The sequence below is a fragment of the Caretta caretta genome, chromosome 7, assembly GCF_965140235.1.
Source record: "Caretta caretta isolate rCarCar2 chromosome 7, rCarCar1.hap1, whole genome shotgun sequence".
NCBI classification, from domain to species: domain Eukaryota; kingdom Metazoa; phylum Chordata; order Testudines; family Cheloniidae; genus Caretta; species Caretta caretta.
In genome coordinates, this window is record NC_134212.1 from 102,478,358 (window position 1) to 102,500,440 (window position 22,083).

The following is a 22,083-nucleotide window of genomic DNA, read 5'->3' on the forward strand; positions in this document are numbered from 1 at the left end:
TTGCAATTACAAAATTACATCTAGGGTGAACTGACTGTGAAACAAAGCTATGAGTTCTACAGTGTGTTAGATTGTCACATTGTGAAGTAATAAAACAAGCTGAGATGCAACATCTTCATGTAATTCATTGTAACGTTGCAAAACCTCACATTTGGAGAAGGGAGAAGGGAGAAGAAGAAGAATCTCTAATGTTCTGCAAACTGCTGGTGGAACACATGAATGAAAACTGGGACAGATGCCAACATCAGAAGCTGAGGCAGGACTAGTCAAATGTATTTAATCCTACAGTGAATCTATCGAAGCATGTTTAAGCAAATGGAAAAGGAAAAATGTGTTCCTCGTTCAACATAATCTTTGCTACCTGGCATCACTCAGCTTTTTGGTCTGTAAGATGACGTGACACAAGTACAAAGTACTGAAGCTGTACCTGTTGCCCTCTGTATCCCAAGACACAAAGCAATTGCTTGACATAAAGAGTCTCAAGCACTGCAGCTCTGCAAGCTTCCATCATTGCTTCATATTGCCAAGAGAAAAAAATATATATTTAGCATAATTTTTTTCACAGAAGAAGCATTCTGCATAGCTGATCCCAAATAATTTCCTTTTAAACTATAATGTTTTCATAGAACACACATGAAAACATGGAAGAAGCAACAGAAATCAGTGGTGGAAAACAACAGTGGTAATTCTCATGGGCGAGTGGTATGCAAAAGTAAGAAGGGAAAGAATATTTGTGGCAGTTGGCCCACTTGGCCTTCATGAAAGAAATGACAGAGCAGAAAGACTCCTAAAATTATGCGAGACGCATGACCTCATTATCTCCAATATCTATTCTGAGCAAAAAGAAAGCACAAGGCACACATGGGAATCACCAGGAGGGGTCTATAAAAACCAGACTGATTTATCACAATCAACTGTTGATACAGAAACAGTGTCAGGAAGGTTAAGATTATGTCAAGTGCAGATTGTGGATCAGATGATCATAAATTGATATTGATGAGACTGAACATCATACTGAAAAAGTTACAGAAAGCCAAACGCTATATAGGATAACCTTGAAGTCATTACCAAGAAGAAGTGTTGCAGATCATTAATTAAGACAAAGACCAAGTAACCTGGGAATGTCTGAAAGATGCTATAAAAGAAGTTGCAGATAAACATGTAGGGAAAAAAAAGTTACTAGCTAGGAAAAACCGCTGAATAACAGATGAAATTATTACTCTGAGGGGTGAAAGAAGAAAAGTAAAATCACAGACTGACAACAGAAAAAGGATACCTAAGACTAAATAAAATGCTAAAGAATAAATGCTGACTAGCAAAGTCTGAATGAGAAATGCAAAGAAACTGAACAATTGGTAAAAAGAACAAAGTGAGGTGTATAAAAAGATAAGATATTTGGTTACAGAAGAAAGGTGATTCACACAACCATTAAAGACAAAAAGTGGGCAACATCTGACAGACTCTAAAGTCAAGAATGAGAGATGGTGGGAATATATCAAGGAATGATGATGATGATGAGCCTGAAAAATCTCAACTAGAGGTCAATCAGGTAAGCTCAGCAATAATGGAGGAAGAAATCAGAGCAGCAATAAAGAGCCTTCAGAATGGAAAAGCACTAGGTTGGGATGGAATACCGGCATAGGGGATGAAGACTTGAAAGTCTTGTCAGAGGTAATGAAGAATATGTTTGAGACAGGAGAATTGCCAGATTTTACAGCTTCACTGCATATCCAAATCCCAAAAAAGAACCACACTATGAATTGTAAAGAATACAGTATCACATTCCTCTAAGATACTTCTGAGAGTTGTTCAAGATCGAATACAAGGAAAGACTGATGAGAAAATAAGCAAACTACAATATGGCTTCAAATGTGGAAAGGGCACAATAAGCACCATTATTAACTTGAAACTCATAGTAGAAAGAGCAATTGAAATAGGGAAAACACTATACTCGGGTTTCGTTGACTTTCAAAAAGCATGACAGATTCAACCACTCCAAATTGTTCAATATATTAAGATCTGTAGGGACTGATGGATATGAGCTCCGAGTAATAAAACAATTAAACTGGAATCAGAAAGTGATTATAATGGGAGATGAAAATGAAAATCTAATAGAGATTAAAAAAGGAGTGAGACAAGGTTGTATAATGTCATCAGCTTTATTCAACATTTATAGCAAGTGTTTGATCAAATGAATCGAAGAAACAGAAGAAGGTATTAAGATGAATGGAAAATGGGTGAATAACATTCACTATGCAGATGACAGTTCTTTTGGCTGATGCAGAAGAAGATCTGGCAAAGAATAGGGTCTAGAGTTGAACGTGGCTAAGTCTAAACACGGTTACCCACCTTTTTTGAAGCTTTGTTCTTTGAGATGTGTTGCTCGTATTCATTCCATTCCAGGTGTGACTGCACCCATGTGCATGGTTGGAGATTTTTCCCTTAGCGGTATACATAGGGCCAGCTGTGGCGCCTCCTGGAGTGCTGCGCTCATGCATCGCTATATCAAACGCTGCTGGCCCTGTGCCCTCTCAGTTCCTTCTTGCCAACCACTAGGACAGAGGGGCAGGAGGGCAGGTAACAGAATGGACATAAGCAGCACATCTTGAAGAGCAACAGTTATGAAAAAGGTGGGTAACTCTTTTTTTCTTCAAGTGCTTCCTCATGTTGATTCCATTCCAGGTGACTCACAAGCAGTATCAATGGAGGCGGGTTTGGAGTTCACCATCTTGCAGCACTGCTCTGTCAAAGCCAGCGTCGTCTTGAGCTTGCTGGGTAAGCACATAATGGGATGCGAATGTGTGGACAGAGGACCAGGTAGCGGCTTTACCGATCTCTTGGATTGGTACCTGTGACAGGAAGGCTGCTGACGATACTTGTGCCCTAGTTGAATGTGCTGTCACGATCACTGGAAGAGGCACCTTCGCCAGCTCATAGCAGTAGCAGATGCAAGCCATGATCCAGGACGAAATCCTCTGAGCAGTGTGCCTTCCTCCACCAGGAAGTAATTCTTGGGCAAAACCCTTCAGGAGGGACTCCTTGAACTTATGAAGGGAGTCCCATAAATTAAAATTGTAGCTGCCCAAGAGGGCCCCATGATTCGCCCCCTGGAATTGTAAGCTGGTGGTACAATACATTTTTCTCTCAAAAAGGTCCAAATCTTTTAGCCTCTTTATTTTTGGGAGTTGAGTTGGTGTGTTCCTGCTTGTCTTTTTCATTGGTCGCAGAGATAACCAGCAAGCCCAGAGGTGGGTGGGTATGAGTCATTGGCCAGGACTTCTTTTTGGCCCTTTTGGAGGTGGGAGGGATGCAAGACGGAGTTTGCCAGAGGACCTTGGCAATTTTGAGGACCCTGTCTTGCACTGGTAGTGCAACACAGGCCAGGTAAAGGCTGAGAGGACATTGAACAAGGTGTCTGCCTGCTTGGCCATCTCCTCCACCTCAAGGCCCAAGTTCTCGGCCACCTGTCAAAGCAGGGCCTGGTATACTTTAAAGTCGTCAGGCGGGCTGGCCCTCAAGCGTTCCGCGACTGCCTCATCCAGGGATGAAAACGACGACTGTACCACTGGGGGAGGCCCCAGGGCATCGTCCCCCGTGAGGGAGGGAGGGTTTGGGGGTGGGCGTAGTATCCTCTACCCCAACCTCCGAGCATGACTCTTGCACCGTGCCCAGTGCCATTGGTGCCACCAACAGTTGCTCTGAAGCAGCAGCAGCAGATGAGAGGTGCGAAGGGGGCATTATCATGACTGGCATGCCCCACGCGCTCCAATAAAGCCGCTGTGCTGGCCATGCTGCCAAGGCAGCACCATCCATGTCGATGCGGCCTTGGGAGCCCAGTCGCACTGATGGAGTCTGATTGAGGGGCTGAACTGCCCTTTCGTGCTGGAGGCATCCCCTTCTGGTGACCATGGTGGGGCCATCGACGCTTGCATCTGCCTGATGACCATCGCCACCGGAGACCAGTCCCTAGAGTGAGAGGATCAGTGCTGGTATCGAGGGACCAGGGCTGAGGGTGGACCGGAGTCATGAGAGAGAGCACTCCCACAGTGCAGGCAACCGAGATCTGCGCCAAGAGGATTACCGGCAGGAGGGCAAACGGTGCTGGCAAAATGGAGATTGGTGCCTCCCCTTAAGCGATCTATGTCGAGATGGCCAGAACCACGCTTATGGTGCCGGAGATCAAGGGCAAGCCCCAGAGGATCTGGGCTGCAACTCTGGAGATCTGCAGCATGGAAGAGAGTGCTGCCTTGTCTCAGGGGCACTCCACTGCCCCCTGAGGGGTCTTAGCAGCTGGCTTGCCCTCGTGGGAAGCCTTTGCTGGTGGTGTGGGCAGAGGCCTCTGCCCTCTTGGCACCGGGGGAGCTTGGGAAGGCATCAATGCTGCCAGGAGTTTGGTCTTCTACCAGTGGTGAATTCTTTAAGGGGCTAAGGGCCCCGACCGGGGAGGCATATCCACGTGGCTTCAGAGTGGCAGGGCAACCCAAACCGGTCTTTTGCCTGACGTCCCATGGCCCTTCTTGCTCAGTGCCAGGGAGTCGTGCTTCTTTGTTTTCTTTTGGGGCGATGGGGAGAGGTGCAAGGCAGAGTCCGGTGCTGTGGGTGTGTTGTGCACAAAGGCCGAGGTACTAGGCGAGTTTTGGTGGGACGGCTTGGAAGCTGGATGCAGGGAAGCCTCAAGGAGGAGAGTCCACAAACAAAATATCCCATTCTTTCTGAGTACTGGACTGAAAATTTTTACAAATACAACACTTGTCCTTCACATGTGATTCCCCCAAGCACTTGAGGCAGCTGCTGTGGGGGTCATTTACAGGCATAGGCCTGTAACAGTCCACACAGGTCTTAAACCTGGGAGACCAGGGCATGCCCAGCCTGGGCGAAGACCCCTCTGGGACTCTAACAACTACTTAACACTAACTACTATAAACAAACTATTTACAAGGCCCTAAGGCTCGAAGTCAGAAGAGATGAAACTGCTAGCCCTTGCTATGAAAGGAAAGGCACTCCGATTAATCAACACGGGCGGTAAGAAGGAACTGAGAGGACATAGGGCCAGTGGCGCCTGATACACCGACACATGAGTGCAGCACTCCAGGGGACGTCACAGCTGGCCCTACGGATACTGCTAAGGCAAAAAACTCCAACAACCGCGCACATGGGTGCACACACACCTAGAATGGAATCGACATGAGCAAGCACTCAAAGAAGAACTATGGTGGTATGCAAGGACCCTGGGAAAACATGCAAGATTCCAGTGAACAACACAGCCATACAGCAAGTGAGAAATTACTGTTACTTAGGAAGCATCATTTCAGAAGATGGAAGATTGGCTACTGAAGTCAGCACATCAATAAAAGGAATGAAGGAGGAGACATTCTGTAAGAAAAAACATCTGATGAGAGGGAACATAAATCTGAAGACTAAATTCTGACTCTTCAAAACTTACATTTGGTCTGTCTTAAATTATGGACACGAAACATGGATATTAAGACAATCAATAATAAAGAAGCTACAATCTATCAAATTACGATGTTATAGAATAATTCTGAAAATATCATGGATAGACAGTGTACCCAACGAAAAATACTAGAGATGGCTGGAACTCAGCAAACATGAGCTAGAGATCTTTTGAAAAGAAAGATTCAATCTGAAGGGCACATTTTACAAAGTTCAGCAAGGGATGCATGTTTATAGGCAATAGAAGGAAAAGTTGATGGCAGCAGAACATGAAGCAGAAAAAGAAGATCTTGGATGGATGATGTGGTATCCTGGGTGGAAAAAAAGGAGATTAGCAGAGGACTATACAGAATGGGCTACCATAGTTGTAAACCTCCAGTAACGGGGATTCCACATAAGTAGTAATATATAATAAGCTATCTTGTTTTAAGACTGTCTCAAAATACAGCAGAATAGACATTTTAAGTAAATAACCTGTGATCTTCTTAAATGGTGTGTACACAAAAACATCCTACTCACTCATCACTTTTTTTTTTTAAATCAAAAACTATGAAGATCTACAAATCCCACCACCTCCAAACCTCAGCTGACACTTCGTTAATATAAGCAACCTTGTGTTACTAATACTGTCTCCCTTGTTCTCTCTCCATTATGTTCAATATCCATCTGTTGCATCTTTTTGCTATTTAGTACTCTGGGATCCAACAGAGAAATCTGAAATTTTAGGAATTAATATTTCTGAAAGCATCAGAACAAACTGTTGTCAGCTACATAAACTAAAATGGATAAAGTAATTTTTAAAATATTTAGGAATAAATATTGTAGACGTTGTTTCTCAAACTTTTTTTTTACTGACGACCCCTTTCACACAGCAAACCCCCAGAGTGCTACCCCTTTGTTAATATCACTTTTCAGACTTACTAGCACAGACTTCACAGCAGACTTAGCTAGCTGGGAGGCATATACTCACAACCCCCATGTAATAACCTTGTGACCCCCTGAAGGGTTGTGATCCCCAGTTTGAGAACCCCTGTATGTAGAGAAACAAAAATTTTTTAAGACAAATTATCTTCCACTGTGGAATAAAATAATAAAAGGCATGGAGAAATGGAATACATATGAAATTTCTTGGCTAGGTAGGGTAGCCTTGATAAAGATGAATTTCCTACCACTATTTTTTTTTTTCAGTGCATCCCTGTTGGTAACCTTGACGTTACATTAACAACATGGCAGAATGCACTATTAAAGTATATATGGAAACGTACAAGACAGATGGTGAGTTATACAGTTTTGTAAAAGCCTATAAAGTGGGGTTGTCAGGGTTCCTTCCCCACTCTGAACTCTAGGGTACAGATGTGGGGACCCGCATGAAAGACCCCCTAAGCTTATTCTTACCAGCTTAGGTTAAAAACTTTGCTTTGGCCTTGAACAGTATGCTGCCACCACCAAGCATTTTAAACAAAGACCAGGGAAAGAGACCACTTGGAGATGTCTTCCTGCAAAATATCCCCCCAAGCCCTACACCCCCTTTCCTGGGGAAGACTTGATAATAATCCTCACCAATTTGTACAGGTGAGCACAGACCCAAACCCTTGGATCTTAAGAAGAATGAAAAATCAATCAGGTTCTTAAAAGAAGAATTTTAATTAAAGAAAAGGTAAAAGAATCACTTCTGTAAATTCAGGATGGAAAATACTTTACAGGGTATTCAGATTCAAAACACAGAGGATGCCCCTATGGGCAAAACCTTAAAGTTACAGAAAACAGGAATAAACCTCCCTCTTAACACAGGGAAAAGTCACATAAAACAAAAGATAAACTAAGCTGCCTTGCCTGGCTTACCTATACTCGTTTCAATATTGGAGACTTGGATTAGGATGGGTTGGAGAAGATAGATTTCTGTCTGGCCTCTCTCAGTCCCAAGAAAGTATCTTGTTCCCTTATTGGTTCTTTGGGTCAGGTGCCAGCCAGGTTAGCTGAGCTTCTTAACCCTTTACAGGTAACAGGATGTTCCCCTGGCCAGGAGGGATTTTATAGCACTGTATACAGAAAGGTGGTTACCCTTCCCTTTATTTATGACAGGGGTGGACTAGCTTTTCCCTAATTCGGCTTATTAATTATTATTATTATGCATCACAACTAAAAGATGTGATTAACTGGGTTAACAAAGGACAGGCTTGGCAGAATTCAATTTTTATTTTTTTTTTTTATAATTTCAACAGATATCAATGCTTATTTTAAAATAGATTTTCAATTTTTATGCATTTAAATTTTCACAGTTGTGCGAAATTATGAAGGGGTGACAGACAATGGGGTGTCAGACAATAATTACTGAATGACAGTAGACATTGAGATTCAAAAGTTAAAGCTTTAACTGCTAAAACACAAATGGTCAAAATCACATGTCCAAATATACTTATTTTGGAAGGCAATTATTAAAAAGAGATTCATCTCATGACAAAATGCCAGCTTCTTAGAGCTTCCCGACCTGCTTACTTAATGTTCTAGTAAAGGATCTACATTTTAAACAGAATGACAAAATTAAGTTATTTTTTATTGTTAGCAGTAAGACTTCGATTGCACATTATTGGAAAAATGTGACTTCTCTTCCTATGGAATTGTGGCATAGTAAAATATGGACTGTCCTTGTAATAGAAAAACTTTCATACCAAGTACATAATATACAAGAGAAGCTCCAGAAACAGGATAGATATTGGTCACCCTGTTTAGTGTACACAGAGGAGCATGCCAATAAGCCCAAATATTTATCTAGGTTCTTTGAATATTAACCAGATCCTGAATAAGTAATCAGTAAGGTACAATATACTATGTTGATATTTTATTGTAACTTTGTCTTAATAAAAAGTTACCAAAAAAAAAAGTTTCGGTGAGAGTGCATCAATGGAGTTAGAAGGAATAGAGAAAGACTCAGGATTCTGAGCGTATGAATCTTACCCGTAACTGACCCAAAGAATTAAATGTTTCCTTACGTGTTGTTGTGTTATTTGGTGATGCAGTTCCATTGTGTGCTGAAGCTTCAACAAGTAGAAAACTAATACAAACAATCAAGAATGAACTGGACTGTTCCATCATGGATCTGTAAAGCAAAGAAAATACGGGAAAAAATTAAAGGCAAATTATTAATTTTTAAAATCATTCATAATCTACAATGGATTTAAAACATGTTTTATTCTCTCCTGTGTTCTGATTGTTTAATCTTAATCTATAGTGGAAGAGGAAAAACAACCAAACACATGTATTAAATTAGAAATTCTTTAAAAATAATTCAACCAAAGATTTATTAGCTAGCATTCAGTATTAAACAAGACACTCGCTACCACAGAATCAGATGTGAAAAGCTACTGGAAAGTAATAAAAAACACACTTTGAGAACTGTAGCAGGGCAGTCACCGTGCTCCAGTTAGGAAGGGGTTAAAAGCAGCCAAGGGAGGCTGGTTGGGTAGTCAGCCACAGGTGGGGTTGTACCCAGTCAGGGCACAGCTGGCCCTGATAAAAGGGCAGGCTGAGGGAGTGAGAGAAGACTCTTGCTCCAGCTGAGGAGCAGAGAGGACCAGGCTGCCTGGGAGAGCAAGCAGGGTACCTGAGGCAGAGCAGGGCTGGGGAAAGGCAGGCCAAGCTGAGGAGCTCTGACCTGGTGAGTCCCCAGGCTGAGGCCTTGCTAAAGGCCAGGGGAGGTTCTTGGGCGGCAGGGAGGCAACTGGGGCTGGAAAGGCAGCAGGTCCAAACCCCCTTGCTGACGATGAGTGGCCACTTCATACTGCAGTTTGCCCTTGAGGGAAGGGGCTAGATGAGAACTGGCAGTGGGTCACTGACGTGAGGTTGGTTTAGGGGATTGGGGTTCCCTGGGGAGGGGAGACCCAGAGTGTGGGAGCACTGTTGTGAGAAAGCACCCCAAGGTAAAGGGCCCTGGGGTCGGGGGGGGACGCACAGCCTGAAGTTCTGTAAGTGGTAGAGATCAGGAGGAAGCAGGCACCGGTAAGAAGACACCGGTCAGCAGGAGGCACTCCAAGGCTTGAAATGAGTTAATTCCCAGATGACCAGCAGAAGGTGCCACGGTGGTGAGTGCCCACCGTGGTACACGTGGTGGAGAACGCAAGCAACTCAGGTCCACTCCTGACACACGGGAACTATGGGTACTGGGCAAGTTGTGCCACTATTGAGGGGATGATGGATCCTGCCTACGCAGAGGTTTTCTTTCATCCCTGCTTGGGCCCTGGCATCAGCACCCCGACAGAAGGGGGCAGATGATGACTCACAAGGGAAACCCAAGAGGGACTATGGGAGGTGCAGGGGGCCCTCCAAGAGCACTTGGGGCAGCTGGAAAGGGAGCAGCGGGCCCTAGAAAGACTCCTGAGAAGGGAGTTTACGAAGAGCTGCCAAGAGCGGTGGGAAAAGCCCCACACCAGGGCCAGGAGGCCAGTGGCGCAGTTAGGGCTTGTTAGGCCTGCAAGAGGCATGGACATTTAAAGAGGGATTGTCCCTACTGGGATGGGGGCAAGGAGCCTCACCTAGAGCAGGGGAAGGGACAAGGCCCTGGGAAGGCCCGCTGGGTGAGGAAACCCAGGGACAACAGACATGTTGGGCCTCTGGGCGACAAGGACACCTGCAGTGGGAGTGCCCAGGCGCAAGGCAAAGGCCCAAGGTAGCAAAGAGGCGGGGACCCTGCTTTGGCTGCCATGAGCAGGGCCATATTAAGAGGCACTGCCCCCTCAAAGGATGAGGGGTGAAAGAAGAGGTGCCTAAGGACCCAGGGGGGTCGAAGGCCAGCAGCGTTGATGCTGCGGTGATGACGATAGACCTGCCAGGGAGCCATCCCAGAGAGATGGCTGAAAAGGGGATTGGGACAGTGTGGGACAGCAAGAGGCCAGGACCCACGCTGTCAAGGAGCAGGTCGCAGTCGGGACCCAGACTCTGAAGATGGAGGGTCCAGGGGATGCTGGCGTATGTGCGTGGCTTGAGGCAAGGCAGAGGCGAACGCCAGGGACATGGCCCGGGAATGGGAGGAGCCATAGATGAGCAAGAACTTCTGCGTAAGCAGCTGCGTGAAGCAGAGAAGGGGCGAACACGCCCAGAAGGGCATCCCCAGGCCACGCCAGGCAGAAGTTTACAAGAACCTATAAGCAAAGGATAGCCAAGATCTTCAGGATCTCAGCAGAGAGAAGCATAACAAGAACCAATGGCTGGAAGCTGAAGCTAGACTAACTAAAATAATTAAAAAACACCGATTTTTAACAGTAGAGAAGATTAACCCTTAGAACAAACTATGATGGGAACTGGTGGATTCTCCATCTCGTGATTACTTCTAAACACGACTGGATGTCTTTCTAGGTAGATATGCTTTAGTCGAACACAAGCTATTGGACTCAATACATGGGTGACAGGCAGAAATTTAATAGTGTACGTTATACAAGAGGTCTAAAACTAGATCAGGGGTTCTCAAACTGGGGGTTGGGACTCCTCAGGAGGTCACGAGGTTATTACATGGGGGGTCACGAGCTGTCAGCCTCCACCCCAAACCCCACTTTGCCTCCAGCATTTATAATGTTGTTAAATATATAAAAAAGTGTTTTTAACTTATAAGGGGGGGGGGTTGCACTCAGAGGCTTGCTGTGTGAAAGGGATCACCAGTACAAAAGTTTGAGAACCACTGAACTAGATGATCTAATGCAGTGGTTTTGAAACTTTTTTTCTGGTTACGCAATTGAAGAAAATTGTTGATGCCCACAACCCAACGGAGCTGGGGATGAAGGGTTTGGGGTGCAAGAGGGGGCTCCGGGTTTGGGGCACGGGGTTGGGGCATGGGCTTACCTCCGGCGGCTCCTTGTCAGTGGTGCAGCTGGGGTGCAGAGGCAGGCTTCCTGACTGTCCTGGCACCGCAGACCGCACTGCACCCCAGAGGCAGCCAGCAGCAGGTCTGTCTCCTAGGCAGAGGCATGCAAGCAGCTCCATGAGGCTCTCGCCTGCCGGGCCAGTGCTTGGGGCAGGGGCAGTGTGCGGAGCTCTGTGGCCCTCATGCCTAGGAGCCGGACCTGCTGCGGGCCACTTCTGGGGCACATCGCGGTGTCAAAACAGGTAGGGACTACTAGTTTTTCCATGCCGGACGCCAGGGTCCCTGGTGCTAAGCAAGGTGACCCAGTATCTTGCATTCTGCTACCTAACACTGGGTTGCGACCCAAAGTTTGAAAACCACTGATCTAATGGTCCCTTCCAGCATTATACTCTATGAATCAAACAACTGACCAAGTGTTACAATACTCCTGACATTTTGCACTGGTCAGCTAAGCAAAGTGGTCGGTAAGTCAGTGGATCTGTCTGCCCAAAGCCAATCTATCTGTCTAAGGATTTCCCCAGTGTGGTATAATCCTAGAGCAGAGCAGTAGGTGCATCTCTTAGCCCTTTGTGTAAAGAGCATAGCCCAGACTAAGGCGTTATGCCTGAGGCATCTCTGGTCCCAGTGATTCACAGCTGCCAAATAGCCCTTTAGAGTTGTGGGTTGCTGGTACAACTTTGAGCAACCCAAAACAACCACCTTGGAACAGGTGGCGTCAGCTTCAAGTAACATCTTCTACTACAGGATGCAAACTTATACATATACTTTCATCCACAGTCCTTTAAAACAGAGGCATTATCAAAGTGAAATGTTTTCTTGTCATTGTGAAGTCACAGGACTTGGAAAGAGTAAGAACTACATTTGTACTGTTCAATTTATTGGTTATCTGCAAAACTGGTTGATGTGTCTGTAAAAGTAATAGCTCAATTTGCTGAGCCTTATGATACTACGTTTAAAATATTTTCCTTTTGAAAATGTACAGTTGTAAAATAACAGCTGAAAATCTAGCAGCTTTAAAATAATTTAATTGAAGGCTTTCAAATAAAGAAATTCAGATTTACTGGCTTCAGAAAAAAATGTTTCCCAGTTAACTTGTGCGTAAGAGATGGGTTAATGCTCCACTATCAGTTATGAAAACTTCCTATTTCTCTGAAGATGAGAAACAAAGTCAGGAAAGAAACTTACTGGCGGAAGGGTATAAGTGCATAGCTAAGAGTCAAGGGCTGTGATCCATAAATATTATATCAGCTGTGAGTGCTATCTGGACTTGGGAAAAAGCTTCAACTAAAACAGTGTTAGAGTTCAGATAGCTGTTTTCTTTAGAGTTCCCTGTTCATTGATAATCTGAATAATTACAGGATAAGATGAAACCCCAGAATTATTCAATCATCAACCTTTCTTAAAATACACACTTAAAAAAGGACAACCCACACACAACTTCTCCCCGATAACGTATCTATTTATACAGGGAGATACATACAGCCCAATGGTGTCTCTCTGCAACAAGGCCTAAAGTTATTATGACAACAGTGGGGAATACTGCAAAACAACCACCCTGGAAGCCACAACATAATGATAATCACTAATGTCACAGAATTACAGAGAATACTATACAGTAGTGACTAAAATTTCAGTAACTGGCAATAGAAAAATTCTAACAACTCTGTAATAGTTATAATTAATAATATGACGTTAACCAACAAAGTCTTCGGTTTCAGTGTAAGATTTATCTAAAGTAATCTCTTTGAGGCGGCTTGACTATATAACAAGTACTGTATAACTTTCACAGTATCTGCCTTACTCTGGGCTGTCTCGTATGCTATTCAGGAGTCAACCTTACTTACCCTCCCTATTTCACTATACTCAAGAGTGATTTAAAATGTGACAATAGTCTGTTGGAAATCATGGTGGTCCACAAACCAAATGGAGAAAAGAATTAATGAAGTTAAACTGGAAAAAATCTGGACTGATGTGAATACTTTAATAATTATTTCAGTTTAAACTGCTATTTAAAACATTCTTAGAATCCTAGACTACAGAACTTTTGAGGAAGTAGTATAACTTATATAAATGAATGTACAAAGCAGAAATTTAGCCTAGTATTCTCCATATGCAGCCGCACTTTAACCTGGACGATGACAAAGGCAAGTTATTCACCTCTGTGCCAAATGACCACTAATGCAGTTCTCATGGCACCTGGAGACAAGCAATATTTACAAGAATCCAGTAAGCAGATAAACTCAGTATTCATGTCAGATTAGGAAAGGCAGCTGATTCCCATTATCCCAGGAGTTTCTGTCAGTCTGTTCCTCTGACATTACATTTGCAATGTGTAGCATACAGCAGTATTAGCAATGTTACTCAGTTGAGAAGAGAAATAAAAAGAGAATAACATTTTGTTCCACTGAACTTTGAAGAAGACTTCACATGTAGCAACATTTTCATCAACTCAGGAAATACAAGTTGTCCACATACTTGTTCAGAAGAGGGCACTATATCTACAGTCTAAGAAAAAGGGCTCAAGTCACACACAAGCATACCAATATTCTCCAATATCTTCTACGCAGTATTATGCTAGATAGGCTTGTTTAATGAGTAATGCCTATCAAAAATTATGCAACGATTCTGTGAAGTGTTTAACTTCCAATGAAAGAGGTATAAAGAATTTTAGGTAAAGCCTATTAATTCAGAATTATGGCTTGTTACTGATCATTTAAATCAAAACATCATTCTGTTTTTTTATTGTGTTCAGTTTTGACACCAGTTTGTATTACTGTTTAGGATCTGCCAAAATAAGCTGTAATATTCAAGATCACCTTTCAGCAGCTCAGTACGTCCAGTGATATTACCTAACCTAAGATACCATTTCTCGGAATGGACTGAAAGATCTGTTTCTTTGCAACCTACATGCTGCAATGTAAGTAGTCTGTTACATACTTTCTCTGCCAGCTCATGTGCTTTCCTCAGGCAAAGGAGGGCCAAAAGGAAGAAAACTGTGTGGTCCCAAAGCTGTTAGGTTTCCTCTGCATTCCATGCTCTCCACTGGGAATAGTTTAGTAGCTCAGGGAAGGGGCAGGTGGCATGGCTCTCCTTTGTCCTGACATCCAGGGGAAAGTTTCACAGAGAGCAACTGGGTTTATAAAGGGTTAATTTTGCCCTGACATCCCTGTCTGCTCCAGGCCACAGTCATGGTCCTGGCAGGACACAGTCAGCATTATTAACTCCCTGGGGAATTTTCCTGTGGAATTTCAGGGGGTTGATGCCACTGTCTTCACTCTAAATTCATGCAGAAGAGCATCTGGAGGTTACAGGAATGGGGGCAGGACACTGACTGGGATCAATTCCACTTCCTCTTGACAGATTTTTGGGGGTGTTTGATTCAGTTTTCTGTTCTTTCATTCCCCTCTACCGCTAATATCAGGGAGTGTGATCCAAACTCAAACCTTCCCTAATGGTTAGAGGCCCCACCTAGCATCACTAAGGATCATCAGCAAAAACTCCAACTTCAGAGGAAAGACACACTGATGGTTATAATCACTACAAGTTCCTCTACCCCAGATATCACAAATTAGGTGCCAAAACTCTTAAACACCAGCAGTGATATGAAATCTGCAAAGTTAAACTCCATCAAAACAATAATGAAGGACTGCAGAAGAGTTCCTATATTGACAAGAAAAACATGCAACTGTGGTTATTAAAGAATGTTTAAATTAATGATTAATACTTAGTTAGAAAGAGGGACAGAAAAAAATAAACACATGCTGCAAAAAAAAAATCAACTCATTTCCACTATCTTATACAGAATTAAGGAAAAGATAAAACATCCATTGAATTGTGTCCTTGGGTATGAGTCAGTAAGCCCACTGCACTATGATACAGTTTAAAGCTTCATGTTTAAGAATAATCCAAGTTTATGCTTTTACAGTATCAACAGATAAAAATAATTACTAAACTTAATTAGTAATTAAGAAAAAACTCAATCAGCAAAAATACAATTTTTTCATCTTGGGAATGAGAGTTTAAGAAGGATAAATAGAATGAGGTAACATCAAGCATAGGGGAAAGAAAAGGGTCAATCAGAAAGAAATTAGAACATGAATGAGAAATATGGCAAATAAGCAAAGAACAAAAATATATTTTTAAACCAAAGAATGTGAATGACTACTTGATTAGTGCTATTGTATCAATGTGAATGCTAAAAACCTTTCCTTAGTTCTTGTATCCATTCCTAAAGCTTCTTGAGAACTTAATGGATCTGGTTGGAACAATAATTTTAAAAATAATAAAGCTGTAAGTGTATGACAAAGCAAATAAAAAGGGTCATTAAACATCATCTTACATTTTCTTTTCTCTCCTTCTACAGGCTTGCTCATACCTCCTTGTCTATAAATTCTTTTATGTCCGAGTATACTAAACATAGTGAGGATACATGCTTATTTTTTTTGTGTCAATTTATCCTACAGTTTCAATACACAAACAGGTTCATCATGAACCCTGGTCTATTCTCTCCTGGTCCATTCTTAGATTAGATAACTAATCACACAACAGCCTTTTACAAGATGGAGAAGCATTACATTCACATGCTGCTTTCCTATGAGGACTCTGAATTAGATTTTGTCTTGTTTTGATCTGAAGAAGTAGTTATTTTGAAATATTCTATTGTCATTTGGCTTTCAGAAATTATATTAATTAGGTCTAATTGGATGTCTACTTAAATTGAACCCTTTGATAGTATCATACAATATAGTCACCATGGTGAACATATTGCTATTGATCATATGAAAGTTTACATCCAGACTACTTGAGGGCAATACTTATATTGACTCAACTTGACACACTTGCACCTTAATTTACCACTTCACATTGTCCTTTCTCGCTATGGAGATGAGTACCAGGATGAAAAGGACTTGCTGGAAGAAACAAGCAGTAGCTACCCAATAAGGATATATATTAAGCCCATTATTCTACACAGGGAAAACTCAATAGATTATTGAAAATTCCTGCATTTAGTGCAATGAATACCCCAGTGGAGCTGGTATTTATTTTGGATGCAGTCCACTTCATAAAAAACTATGAGGCTACATTACATTTCTCATTACACATGGCCTACCTGAAATATAGATTTCACCAAGTTAGCACTATAATGCAACATGATGCTAAAGTTAAAAACTCTACACATACAATAGTAGACATTAGCTGAAAAGAAAAACTTTCTGCAGTTCCTCAACTTGAAATGAAGCCAGGGATAAAGGTGGAGTCAGTAGGTAAACTGCTGGAACTTCCATGAGTGAATTCTACAGTTCATTAACTTCTCTTTTACGTTATATGGTCAGTAGAGAAACCTTGTATCCATTGGAGCTTCAGCTAATCTGTTTTAGAATTTACAGTGACTTCTTTTGAATACCTTTGAAAAGCAATTGACATCTGACACTAATAAAGGTTTTGGCAGGTTTTCAAAACATTTTATGAGAATAAGGAACAGCAGAGATCTTATACAAAGCATTGTATTTATAGCTGTAAGTGCCATGCCAGAAGACCAGTTTGTACCCACTCTCCTGAGCATGATGGAAGGTAAAATTTCACTTTGTTAATCTCAGTGATTTCATTTTCATAAAAGAAACCAAGAAATGGAGGAAATGATTGCACAATTTGTAGCAGACTTGGGAGGGCTGCAATTGAATTGAGGCACTTACTGTGACCTCAATGCTGTCTTAAAAGACACGTTTCATGACAGGCTGGTGTACAAAGTGAGGCAATACAGAAATAGTGTGTATCTGAGCATGGTTTCATATGCCAGAAGGCTGTGGAAATTACCGCAAGGAAATCCGAAGTGCTGAATTCATTTACAAAAAGTGCACAAGACAGCAGAATTTTCAAGATAAACCCAAGGTACTCAAGAATATTGCTCATGTGGCACACTGGCTCAGTGAGAAGCAATGTATTGGTATAAAGGCCTGAAATGCTGATTGTGTTTAAAAAAAAAAAAAAAAAAACCTCCCCTGCAGACAGAAGAACATGCCTGTAAGAAAGATGGGCATTGGCAAATGAGAAAAACAACTAATGAAGGTATAGCAAGAAAAAGGGCTGTCCATTTCCTAAACTCAGAGCAAGAAGACTATAGAGAGAAGACACCTACCCGCATTATGTAATGGCTTTCCCATAGATCAGGGGAAGGGGAGCTCCACTTTAAAGGACTGCCAGTTTGGCTGGAAGCAGATATAGGAAATGCATTAATGGTTGTATCAGGATGAAGTACATTATAGTCTTTATAGAGCACATCAGGTTACACTCAGTCTTTCCCTGAATGTTGCAGAGTTGTTCTGTGGACATTCGTAGGGTAACTAGGGACCATGCTGGGGATTCGATTTAATAGAATTTAAATTAGAATTTAAATTAGAATTTAAATTAGAATTTAAATTAGAATTTAATAGAATTTAATTTAGAATTTAAATTTAAATTCTGTAGATTTAACTCCCTGGAAAAAACAATATTCCCACTTTTTGTGCGGAAGAATGATTAGCCATCTCAACTGGGTCAGTGTCTTAAAAAGATTTAAAGATTGCCAGGAAAGCCACAGTTGAAAAGATCTAATTTGTGTGTTACTGAAACATACTTCTGTTTTCGATGAAGAACTGCATAGCATGAAAAAATCACTGTGAAGCCAATCATTACACAAAAAGAACATGAGTATTTGTGGCACCTTAGAGACTAACATTTATTTGAGCATAAACTTTCTTATGCTCAAATAAATTTGTTAGTCTCTAAGGTGCCACAAGTACTTCTGTTCCGTTTGCGGATACATACTAACACGGCTGCTACTCTGAAACCAATCATTACACAGTGTAGCCAACCAAAATCATGCAAGTGAAGCACTGCACACAAAATCTTGATACAACTTAACAGAGGGTTAAAGTGTTAGAATTCACAAAGAGATGTGAAGTTTTTCAGAGCTCTGATGAGTATTTGGATCCCGTGATTGTTCCCAATTGTTTTCACCTGGCACCAGCAAGCATCAAAGTGGATACCTTAGTTCCCCAAAACATGAATCAGTTACATTATTTTCAAGGATTACTCATCAGGCTACAGAATAGAATGGTCTTTGTGACCCGACAGATGAAGTATAACTATTGGGCTTGGGCAAAGGCATGTCACAGCATTTTTTAAAATAGCTAAGAATTCTTTGATAGCTATTCTCATGCTGATCTTGATTTGGTATTTCAGTGGGCATGTGATGTGTCCCATAGTTGGGAAAAGTCATAACTCACATTATAGGGACAGAGGAGGAAAATCCAGTTGGCAAAAGGACACTAGACAGAGCAAAAATATAAAATGAATAAATTGGATGGGAAGCAGTGGACATGAATATCTGAGCTCCTGACAGATCAGTCATCCACATCTACCTTTGATGGAAACTGGGTGAAATCCTAGTCTTGCTGAAGTTGATGGGAACTTGGCCATTGATTTCTATGGGGCCAAAATTTCAACCTGTAGCTGGTTTCCAGAAGAATGTAAAAGTGAGATTCTATTTTTAACTGCCCTAGGATGGAGAGGTCACATTATATGGCAACACAGAGACTTGTATAGATTCTTTTTGCCATTCAAGCATGGAAAGAATTTGCTAGCTAATATTTTTCTAGTTCAGTGAAGACTTGCCTGTGAAGACTTCACAAGTAAGAAAATAGGCAGGTCAAATAGCTTTTCAATCTGGTGCTGAATGTTAAAACAGCAGGAAAATTAGATCTTATGTAGTATTATTCCAGATAACTAAATCCATCAATTCCATAGGGCTGGTTGAAAACAATCCTAAAACAAACCGCTCCCCACCCTGCACCCTTGCAGTATGTCAATGCATACTAGTAAACTCTCAGTGGACAGTGGCAAGGTCCACCTGGACAGTTAGTGCACAGCACACTGGAGTACTTTAGAGCTACACCCCTACTTGCTGGCCTGTAGGTGTTTGTGTAGATGCTTATTTGTCATACTCTGTCTTAGTGCATGTGATCATTATCCACCCTAGAGACTGGCCCCAGCTACTATGACGTTTTACTACTAGTTAGCAGCTATAGGACCTCTGCTGATGATCATGGTGTATATGTAACCCACACGCCTCTTAGGTATGGTGTTCTGTCCCATGTACTGGCACCGAGACCACTTAAAGAGAAATTAATGAGTCTGCTCTATAGCCTTAGCCAACAGGCATATGGCTTTTAGCTCATGCAGTAGAAGCTCATAAATTTAGCTCCAGAGGTCCCAGGTTCAATCCTGCCCACTGACGACCAAGGTCTGTTGGCGTTACATACACATGGCCATGGCTCAGCAAATATTATGGGGTCCTAGCTCTGTTACTCTAATAACTTTTAAGATAACAGATATTGATTTCATTTCACACTGAGCAGTGCAAAGTAAAGGAGTATAATATAATTATTTAGAAAAGAGCATGGTTTGGGAAGGCCACATCACTCATGCCAACACTGATTTTGGCTCCTCCACGTGTTCCAGATGGAGACCCAACCCTGGATGCCTCTACCAAGGTCCGCCTGCAGCTCCCAGTAGCTGGGAATGGTGAACTGCGGCCACTGGGAGCTGCAGACAGCCAGGCAAATGTAAACAAATGGTCTGGTGGCCCGCCAGAGGATTACCCTGATGGGCTGCAGATTGCCCACCACTGGTCTAGATGAATTTACTATAAGGTGGTTGCACAACTGGTTGGGAAAGCATATTCAGAAAGTAGTTATCAATAGTTCACAATCAAGCTGGAAGGGCATATCGAATGGGGTACCATAGGGATCTGTCGTGGGTCTGTGGATGATACCAAGCTTGGAGGGATTGCAAGTGCTTTGGAGGACAAGATTAGAATTCAAAATGTTCTTGACAAACTGGAGAAATTGTCTGAAATAAAGAGGATGACATTCAATAAGGACAAATGCAAAGCACTACACTTAGGAAAGAATAATCAATTGCACAAATACAAAATGGGAAAGGACTGCCTAGGAAGGAGTACTGCGGAAAAGGATCTGGGGCTGTAGTGGGTCACAAATTAATATAAGTCAACAATGTACTACTGTTGCAAAAAAACCCAAAACATTGTTCGGGGATGTATTAGCAGGAGTGTGGTAAGCAAGACACTAGAAGTAATTCTTCCGCTCTTCTCACCACTGATAAGGCCCCAACTGGAGTACTGTGTCCAGTTCTGGGTGCCACACAGGGTAAGATTGAAAAAAATGGATTTGTTTAGTCTGTAGAAGAGAAGGCTGAGGGAAGGACATGATAACAGTCTTCAAGAACGTAAAAGGTTGTTATAAAGAGGATAAATTGTTCTCCTTAGTCACTGACGACAGAAGTAGGAATGGGCTTAAATTGCAGCAAGGGAGATTTAGGTTATACATAAGGAAAAACTAAATCTAAGGTTAGTTAAGCAGAGGAACAAATTACATAAGGAGGTTGTGGAATCTCTGTTATTGGAGGTTCTTAAGAACAGGTTAGACTAACACCTGTCAGGGATGGTTCTAGATAATACTTAGTCCTGCCTCAGTGCAGAAGACTGGATTAGATGACCAGGTGAGGTCCTTTCCAGTGCTACATTTCTATGATTCTATGTAAAGGAAAAATGCCGAAAGTTACTCTGTGGCCTGAGCTAGATTATATCACTGAAGAGAAAACAAAAGCTTGTCCTTGGCATCAGAGTGCAAGAAATATGCTAGAACATACTCCTATACCTGTGGTCACATCTTGGCAATCCCTGGCAGCACATCCATGACAATGTTGTTTGTCCTTTAGGAGGACATATTTCTTGGTAGTCACTGATTCTTCCTTACTGGCCAGAGATTTATGTGATTACTTCTATCTACTGTAAGTGCTAAATGGTTATATTCTGCTGTAACGGCTAGTGAGTGACAGGTGAATGGTCTATCTTAAAAATTGTTGTATGAAAGTAGCTGTCAAATCTGTAATTTCTGCAGAAAAACAATAAAGAAGGTATTGTTGCTCATCGGCAGGTGTTGGGGTTTCATGTACATTTAAGTACATTAAAGGACTATAACTCTGTCAGACTAGTGATAACATTAATCTCAATTATACATTTTTAATAGGTACCTCTCAAACAATTTTCACATGCACTTTTTTAAAAGCCCTGTTTTTAAATGTTGATAACTTATTAAGATATCAATATCCCACTTTGGATGCACAAATTAACACTTAGTGCATAAAACAGACATTTTTGTTCTCAGGTGTGCAAGTGAGTGCGTGCCCAAAACACAGGATTTAAGTGCCCAGTTTGAATCCCAAGATTGAAAACTAGGTCCACACGGTATACTGCCCTCTAGTGAAGGCTTCTTGGTCAAAACCATCCTAACAAGATTCAGCTCTAAATACACATATGTGGAAACTATGCCTTCTGATAAATGGCATGAAGAGGAAGCAAAAAAGTTTGTCTCAAAGGTAATGAAAGCAAAGTGACCCAAAACCAGGGCTATCGGTAAGATAATTAAGCAAACAGACTCTGCTGTACTGTACTTAGTTCAAAGGAAGACAAGATTTCTTTGCTACATAAACGATGAATTGAACCAAATGTTAGATAACAGACACGTTTGTGATGATTGTGTGTTCTGAATGCCTTTACCTTCTGCATTTTAAAAAGCTATTACAAAAGTATGGTAGACTGTAACATATCAAAAATAGTGTCTAGCTGAACCTCCTTGGGGAAGGAATAAAACTTTATTGCCTGCACATTTTGACCTTTACCATTTGGCAATAAAGCCTGTGAAACAACTGTGCTTCAT

At 41.9% G+C, this 22,083-nt stretch overlaps 1 protein-coding gene across 7 annotated transcripts in view; it reads right to left on the bottom strand.

Moving 5' to 3' along the window:
• Window positions 1–22,083, bottom strand: part of PTPRE (protein tyrosine phosphatase receptor type E) — a 270,155-nt gene that overhangs the window by 95,888 nt on the left and 152,184 nt on the right. For 6 of the 7 annotated variants that reach the window (XM_075131015.1, XM_048857790.2, XM_075131016.1 and 3 more), the window contains one exon: window positions 8,445–8,551. In XM_075131015.1, coding sequence (XP_074987116.1) covers window positions 8,445–8,547 — 103 coding nt within the window. In that variant the 5' untranslated portion in view covers window positions 8,548–8,551. Of the gene's footprint in view, window positions 1–8,444; window positions 8,552–17,441; window positions 17,458–22,083 lie in introns of those variants that run through there. The other variant, XM_048857792.2, reaches the window with a different exon arrangement.